The 8,928-nt window shown below is 45.4% G+C and overlaps 1 protein-coding gene across 4 annotated transcripts in view; it reads left to right on the forward strand.

Annotated features, from left to right (window-relative positions):
* Positions 1-1,499: 1,499 nt before the first annotated feature.
* Positions 1,500-8,928, forward strand: part of MAD2L2 (mitotic arrest deficient 2 like 2) — a 13,058-nt gene continuing 5,629 nt past the window's right edge. Inside the window, exons 1-6 of one of the 4 annotated variants that reach the window (XM_081871385.1) lie at positions 1,500-1,651; positions 2,737-2,830; positions 3,153-3,271; positions 3,955-4,026; positions 4,578-4,678; positions 6,979-7,073. In XM_081871385.1, the coding sequence (XP_081727511.1) occupies positions 2,791-2,830; positions 3,153-3,271; positions 3,955-4,026; positions 4,578-4,678; positions 6,979-7,073 (427 nt within the window). In that variant the 5' untranslated portion in view covers positions 1,500-1,651; positions 2,737-2,790. The other 3 variants (XM_081871386.1, XM_081871387.1, XM_081871388.1) reach the window with 3 other exon arrangements.

Raw genomic sequence — 8,928 nt, forward strand, 5'->3', positions numbered from 1 at the left:
TGTTCCGTGGTTTTCCAGTTTTGCTAAATCCATTCTAAAACCGCTTAGCCTTAAAAAAATATAATAAAGTAAAAACTAAGTGAGGTGCAATGTGCAGCAAAAAGAAAATATAAATGGTGTTCGCTTTTCCCTATTCAGCTTTATGACACCCCCACTTTTGTTATAACTAACAATTCCCCCCCCCGCGCAAAAACAACATTTCTAAACTGCTCCACATTAAAAATATATAGATTGATCAATATACTGTGTACGATATTCAGCCAGGAGGAACCCCAACACCTGCTATGACAACGCTGATACCAGCTGTGCGGTTTAAATTCACTGTTTATATTCGCAGTTTTGTGCAACTGAAATCTGCGGGTGATGAGCAGCTGTTAAAAGCAGAGGTGCGGGCGAAGGGAAGAAAAGTTGGCAACCTTTCTCCGTTAAAACCATTGCGTGCCAAATTACTTATCTGCCTAGGTTTGCACCACGAGCAGCAGAGGGTCGTAGCCCCCCTAAATAAATAAAAAATATTAAAAATACGTAGCCAACTGAGGTTCTGCACCCCCCCCCGAAAAAGGCCTGCCCGCCTAACAAAAGGCCTGCCCCCCCAAAAAATCCTGACTATACCGATATTCTCTGAGCCCACCGTCAGAAATGGACATGACTTACTTAGGCCCGTTAAACTCAAAAGGTCTACTCTGAGTAGGAATTGGAGACCACCCAGGGTGTGGTATCTGGATGCAAACTGGGGCACCCTAAGAATCCCCTTTCTAGTCAAACCGACAATTGCTACTAGTCCTCAGGGCTAATTTAGGTCCATTGATTTCAATGTGCCTACTCTGAGTAGGACTTAAGTTGGATGCCACCTGTTAGATAGTGGGTAGACATAGCAGACGACGCAGCAATTTCTACAATGCAGCTCTTTATTTGCAAGCTGGAACAGAACTGAGCTGAAGGGTTCAGTCAGCCTGCTTATATAGAGCTCCAGTACAACGTAACTGTAACATTTTTCTAAAACTATCCAATCACTGAACGTCACTTTCGATCCCTTATTTGCATAACTATCTACAGTATCCCCCTGCTGGCCCAGGGTGAGAACTTCAGTACATAACACTACCCATCCAGAATCGTCTCTCTCCCCTTCCTCAACCCAAATATCCAGGGGGTGTGCAAGCGAGTGAGTGAGGCAGTGAGATTCATCTGCGAAATTCTTCGGCTCAGGTTTTTTTCTAAAGGCATAGGAGCAGGGCAGGGGGGAGAAGTTGGCAACCTTTAAGCCATGAGCAATTGAGAGGGGGACGAGGAGAGTTAATAAAATAAAATAAAATAAAATAAAATAAAATAAAATAAAATAAAATAAAATAAAATAAAATAAAATAGCTCCACTGTTGGAGAGGTGCGCTTAAGTCTCCGCTGGACAGACGGCGCGCCAACGCCATGGAGATGGGCGGCGCGCACGGGTGCCAAAGCACCCCGGCGCTAAGACCTGCGAGGCAAAGAGAGGAGCGCGGCGAGGACGTCAGGCAGCCGCGTCGTTGGGTCGCCAGCTCCTCCTCCGGCTGCTCCGCCGTCATCAGCCTTCCCGGCGGGGCGGAGGCGTCGTTGTTCCCCGCCGCCGCGAGCCTGGGGTCGGGCGAGAGGGATCTGCGCTGCGCCCCGGAGAGAGGTACGGTGGAATCGGTGGAGAGGCGTTTCGGGGTGCGCTCGTTGCGCACAGGGTGCGCGCGGCGTAGCGGCCCGATCCGGAAGCTCTTTACTCTGGAGTAAACCCAAAGGGTCTCCAGCGAGAGGCTGGATCCCGAGCAGAGGTCTGCCTTGCGTTTTGCAGGGGTTGAAGGTGCTTTTTTTGGGGGGGGGGGCAACCTTTAATGGTGCGTTTCGATCAGATCGCGCTCAGGCATGTTTACGCAGAGAGAAATCCCACTGGACTTACTCCCGTGTACGCCCACCGGATTCAATGGGTCTCCGTTCCAGGTGTAATAAGATCCATAGGAACCAACTCCTAGCGGCCAAGGTCCTTTTGGCCCCCCTAAAATATTTGAGGGGGCTGGCTGGGACCTCTCCAAAGCTGATGGGCATTTTCAAATTGTGTATGCCCGCCACGTCTGGTGATTGATTATGCAGGGTGGGCCTTACTCGAGCCCCCCATATTTTATTCAAATTGGCACCCCTGAAAGGCAACCCTATTTATGGAGGTGCAAAGCACGGGCTGGGGGGGGGGCGGTGGCAAGGCAAAGCAGCTTGAGGGCACCGGTCTCAGTTGGTTACTTCTGAGTAATCTGCCTAAGATGATGATGATGATTAGAATTTATATAATGCCCTATACCCAGGGGTCTCAGGGTGGTTCACAAAATAAAATCAAGATATGAAATCACAAAATACATAATAAAAATAAAAACAACCACCCAATACCCCCCCCCCCAATTTACATTGCACTGTAAATCCCACTGAGCTTAGGCTGAGGTTAGCATGCCTAGTGTTGCAGCCTCTAAATTGGATTCCTTTCAGGTTAACCTTAGGGGGTGCATCCAATTTAAGTTATGCTCAGAGTAGACCCATTGAAATGAATGGACATCAGTTATACCTATCTACTGTGACTAGGACTAGCATTGCATGCTACCCCACCTCCTTTTAAAAAGAAAGTTACTAGTTCTCATGGTTAATTTAAGACTGGGTCTGCTCTGAGTAATACTTAGTTGAATATAATCCAGAATTTTCTCCCTCCCCCTCCCCAAATCTCCATGCTATCAGTCTTTCAGGTACCGAGACTCCCTTTGTAACCATCTTTAAAAAGGTGCTGCCGTGATGACCACTTTAACCCGACAGGATCTCAACTTCGGACAAGGTACTGGCACGGTTTTTCTCTAAATTTTTCAGAACAGAAACCTATTTTGACTCCCAGCTCTATTAAAAATCAAGGGGGAGGGGAACCCATGTATCAGGGCTATGCAACAGACCTACATCCATCTCCCAGTGACCAAGCTTCAGCAGTAGTTTCGGCAATTGTACCCAAATGGTTTTTAAACAGACACCACCCACTTCGTTTTTTATTTAATAATTTTATTTTGTCCGTCTGAGGACAGTATAAAACCACAAAAGTACATAATATAATAGCAAACGAAACAATAACCCTCCACCTTCATTACATCCGTACCCTTCCTTTCCAGTTGTAGCTGATGTCCTTTCTGAGTTCCTGGAAGTAGCCATTCACCTCATCCTTTATGTCCGAGAAGTCTATCCCACGGGGATCTTTCAGAAAAGGAAAAAATACAATGTACCTGTCCAGGTGAGTGATGTGACTGTCTTTCGGGTGGACCACACAAACAGATCTTTTTAGGTTGGCCAGTGGCTTGCGTGGGTGTGAAGTTACAAAATGTACATTGTCTCGTTTTACTGTCATCTGATCCACAATTGTTATTAAACTGCTCATGTTAAACAGGTTGTTAAATACTTTGCTAAAATCTTTTTTTAAAAAAATACTTTTCAGGTTCATACATTTCATTAATTTTACAATCATTTTAACATTTGACTTCCTTCCCCCTCTTTCTGCGGTTCCTTATTTTTTAATATCTTCTGCATATCCAAATTCATTTAATTTGCTCATTTATTTATCTACTTTGAAGCTATACACTTATGAAACTGCAGGTTATTACAGTAATCCTGCCAATGTTTTTTATCTTTGTGCAATTTATCTGTAAATATTCAATAAACCATTTCTATTCTTTTATACAAAGTTTTTTATCTTGATTTCTTATTCTTCCGGTAACTTTCGCCATTTCTGCATATCCCATAAGTTTTTGTATCCTATTCTGCCTAATGCTTTGCTGAAGTTAAATTATGTCAACCGCATTTCCCCAATCCGCTAATTTGTAACATTTCTTTTTAAAATCATTCTGGCGGGATTTCCGCCCCCCCCCCTTGACAAATCTATGCATATTTATATGCAACTTGAGATATTTGTTTGAACAGATGTCCTGCCACCCAGAACTGAATCAGTACATCCAAGATACTCTCCATTGCATCAAACCTTTGCTGGAGAAGGTAAGTTTTTGATGGTCAGCACAAGATCAGGGAATTACTGGAACTCGGTGTTTCATTTTATCCAGCCCCAAGACGTTTTGGTGATGGTAGGTATAATAATATTGGACCAATGTAACTGGGTATGGGTGTATGCAGACTTGGTGATGCACAGAGTTCTTCCGCAAACAGACTCGAAGTACAGTGGTGCCTCGCAAGAGGAAAAGAATCCGTTCCGCGAGTCTCTTTGTCTAGCGGTTTTTTCGTCTTGCGAAGCAAGCCCATTGACGGCTTAGTGGATTAGCGCTATAGCGGCTTTTAGCGGCTTATTGGCTTAGCGGATAAGCAGATAAGCGGCTTAGCGGCTTAGAAAAAGGGGGGGAGGGAAAAAAAACCCGCAGGAACTCGCAAGACATTTTCGTCTTGCGAAGCAAGCCCATAGGAAATTCGTTTTGCGAAGCACCTCCAAAACGGAAAACCCTTTCATCTAGCGGGTTTTCCGCCTTGCGAGGCGTTCGTCTTGCGGGGCACCACTGTAAGAAAAAAACAAGTTCTTGTGCTCTTTTGCTTTTCAGAATGACGTGGAAAAAGTGGTGGTGGTCATTCTGGACAAGGAGCACCATCCTGTGGAGAGATTTGTCTTTGAAATCACACAGCCACCCCTGCTGTCTATCAGGTGAGGCCTTCCTGCCCCCAAAAGGCTGTACCAAACTTTGCAGAGTCAGTGTGGTGTAGTGAGTAGAGCTTTGTGGCTGGGTGGTGATTTGAACCTGGATCTGCCCGGCGCTGATCCAGTGCTCTAACCACTGCAGCATGTTGTCTCTCATCACATGCCTGTATTGAACTAACCACACACTCTTCCAACATCCTGGTTGTGGACAAAGCACCTAAAGGAAAACCTGAATGAAGCAATCTTATTAATCTGGCTTTCAGAACACTGGTAACTCCCATTCCTATTGGCCATGTTGGAAGAAGCTGAGGGGGCTTTTGAACCAAACAATGGTCTCCCCACTCTTGCCTTTACTGCCCCTGGCTGCCCCCATCACATCTCTGCTTCCTCTTAATGTAGAGATGGGGCAGCTGTGGCCCTCTAGTTATTGCTGAACTCCAACTCCCATCATCCCCCACCTTTGGCCATGTTGGCGGAAGCTGTTGAGAGCTTCAGTCCAGCAACGTCAATGACTTAAGAATCACCACTGTAGAGCTGTTTTCAGAGTAGAGGCTTCCCCACTCGCGGGGGCAGCACATTTGAAAATCTAAGGAGCTGTTACGCACATTTCACCTTCTCTCCCAAATAGGCAAAACACCTACATCTCCTAAAACCAAAACACAGAACAACAAAAAAACCCAAACAAAACAGGCAGTGCTGCTCTGGAAAAAACACACCAAAAAACCTGTCTTAAAAATAATCTTCCCCCAAAGACTCCCTCCCCAAAGGGGGGGGGGCTGAATGGCTGGTGCCCAGGTTGTGTGTGTTTCTGACGGTTTTGAGAATCCCACAGGAGTTATTTTGAGGTCCCCAGCTTTTTTCAGATTCCCTGTGGTTTAGTTAATCAAAATACCGTATTTTTCACTCCATAAGACGCACCAGACCATAAGACGGACCTAGTTTTAGAGGAGGAAAACAAGAAAAAAAAAATTCTGAACGAAACAGTAGATGTATGATTTTTGTGGTTCATGCTGTGGCCACAGACATGATATGTGATTTGACGGTGAGTCTGGGGTAGCCCAATGCAAAAATCCTGAGAATCCATGTGGATCCGTGCTTTGTAACCACGTTTTTGTGCAATTGCGGCCCCACGAAACAGTGGATGCATGATTTTTTTGGTGCAGGCTGTAGCCATGGACATGCTATGTGATCTGATGGTGATTTGGGGTGACCCAATGCAAAAATCCTGAGGATCCATGGGCTTTTACCTCCCCACTCCCAGGCAGCCTCCTTTATTGCATCCCTTATCTCCCTCCCGATCGCTTGCCGATCAGCTGCTTCCTTTCAACACCCAGTTCTCTCTTGTGTGACAGTGTCTTTTCCTTAGCTGGAGCAGTTTTTAGTTCCTCCTTTTCTTCCAATTTCTCTCCTCATTGTTTGTTGTAGTATTCCTGTCTCCTCTCCTTGCAAGTTCACTGTCTCTACCTCCCCCCCTCCCAGACAGCCTCCTTTATCACTAGTGTCCCTTATCTCCCTCCCGATCGCTTGCCAATCATCTGCTCAGCAGCTTTGTTTCAACACCCCCTTCTCTCTTTCTTTAAAAAAAAAAAAAAAGCATGATCTGCTTTTTGCCCCTGGGCAATTCGGTTCCAGGGACCACGCATTCGCTCCATAAGGTGAACAGACATTTCCCCTTACTTTTTAGGAGGAAAAAAGTGCGTCTTACGGAGCGAAAAATACGGTGCCGTATTTTTCGCTCTATAGGATGCACTTTTCCCCCTCCAAAAATTAAGGGGAAATGTGTGTGCGTCCTATGGAGTGAATGCAGGCTCCTTGGCTTCAGCGATAGCAACACGAAGCCTCCGAAGTGCAGAGGGAGTGCTCCCTCCGCGCTCCAGAGGCTTTGTGTTGCTTTCGCTGAAGTCTGGAGAGTGAGAGGGGTCGGTGCGCACCAACCCCTCTAAGCTCTCCAGGCTTCAGGGATAGCCGCCTGAAGCCTTCGGAGCGCAGCGGGAACTTGCGTTGTGCTCCGAAGGCTTTGGGTTCCTTTTGCTGAAGCCAGGAGAGCAAGACTCTCCTGGCTTCAGCAGAGAGGGAGAGCTGCGCAGCGCCCCTTCAGCCAAGCAGGAGGAGAAATAGAAGGGGCTCCGTTTCTCTTGCCGCTTCGCTGAAGGGGCGCTGAGCAGAGGGGGAGAATCCCCCCCCCCCCGTTCTCCCCCTCCTATGGTCCGGTGCGTCCTATAGAGTGAAAAATACGGTACCTTTTTTATCTATATAAATACATTTCCACCATGTGATTGAGTTCTGCCCCCCCCTTCCTTCCCCAGCTCCGACTCCCTCCTGAACCACGTGGAACAGCTTCTGCGTGCCTTCATTTTGAAAATTAGTGTCTGCGATGCAGTTCTGAACAACAACCCTCCAGGTAGGCCAGCCAACCATGCTTGTCTTCCAAGTTTCTTTTTTTTTTTTAAATAATATTTATTAAAAGTTTCCAATTATAACAATATATAAGAAAAACAAAACATCCAAGTTTAAGATCTTATTTTCCGTAACATCTTTCCAGGACTTCCCCTCCCCTCCCCCTCTTATATTCCAATTCTTACAAATAAATTCAGCAATTTATTATCCCAGATTTTAACCTTATTATCATTAACCCAGTTTAAAAATATTTTCCCATCTCCTAAGATCGACCTATTCCCTTCCGCGCGTTCCCCCCTTTAATATACATAATAGATTAAAATATAATAAAATAAAATATAATTTTACAGCCTTTGGATTCCACATTTCCCTCCCCCTTTTCCTGGTTGCGTTCCCCATATTGATCAACATCTGATAACTTCCTGGAGCTCCCACATTTATTTAAAACATAGTCCTTTACCAGTCTTCTTTAATTTTAAATGTCCAATCTTGGAAGGAGTCTATCTCAAAAAGGCCCATTTTTTCCATCCAGATTTTTATATACTTGGGAGTAAAACTCCAATTTTATTCTTAAACCTTTCAAATCTGGATTTCCCAAATGTTCCCACTTCCAACTTTATCCAATTTTTATTATTCTTGTTGTTCTTATTAATCTCTCTCCTCTTTCTTTTCCTGTTTTCCTGCACAAATGTTCTAATTCCAAAAGCTTCTAAATTCCACTGCAGAGGCTCTGTTATTCAGGAACGAAACATAATGCCAAGTCCCTTCCATTTTCAATAGAAAAGTCTATTGTCTGCTTTAGTATATAAACCTCTGTAGTCAAAATAATGTTCCATTTCTGCAGTTTCCCAGGAGATAAAAAGTTCTGTCAAATTCGATGTCAACAACTTGTAGTATCCCTCGGCTCCTCTAGGTGGATTGTAATAACTCAGTTCCCTTCCAGATCACGTCCACCAGTCAAAGTAACTTTATTTGTTCCTTGTTTTAAGCATTTTGTATCCAATTTGTAACAAATATAACCGGCAAAGTCCTCGTAACAAAGTTTCATTGTTGTTCTTCTGCTTTGACAGCTCTTTGACAGCTGTCAAAACCTCTCCTTGTCTTCTCCCGGCGCTCTAACTAAAACGCTCCCAGGTTCCGGGGGGGGGGGGGTTGCTTTTTGAATAAATTCCACTTTTCTCCTCCAGCTCAATCGTATAATTTTCCATCGCGAAATTTCATAACTTTATCAAAATAAGGTTGCGCTCAATCTTAGATGTTAAGTCCTTTACTTTAGCTCCTCTACAACGGGGGGGGGGGGCGACTTCCTTTTTATACCTCCCCCGCTCATTCCGAACTCTTTAAATATTTTTCGCCTTTTTTAATCCAAGTTCCGATTACTCACGGGTTATGCTTTTAAGTCCAAATTTCCAATGGAAGAAGTCAGCGCTCTCCGTCGAATGGCATGCGGCTTCGCTCGGCAGGGGAAGCGGAGGACTCAAAGCACCCCCCCCCCTGTCACCCGTTCCGCAGCCTTTAAAAAGGCTCCTTCGCGGGTCGGGGGGGGGCTCAAAAGGTGCCAGCCGAGTCACCATGTCCATGGGTTTTAGCGCCCATGGTTTTTAAGGGTCCCCGCGTCGCCGGCGCGTCAGGACCCAGCCCCTACCGAGCAGGCTCCCTCCGGAGCTCGGAGGGAGTCCGCCATTCGGCGATGGCGCCAACCCGGTGTCTTCCAAGTTTCTTGTTTAGATTTTTTGAGCCTGTTTTCCTCCTCCTCAAATACAAGACACCAAACCACAGGCATGATTTAAATTCCATAAAACCAGCTGGTGTTGTTTTGTATTATTATTTCTTGTTACTTACCTACCCTGCAAGCTGTC

This window comes from Podarcis erhardii (genome assembly GCF_964252035.2).
Source record: "Podarcis erhardii genome assembly, chromosome: 7".
NCBI classification, from domain to species: Eukaryota; Metazoa; Chordata; class Lepidosauria; order Squamata; family Lacertidae; genus Podarcis; species Podarcis erhardii.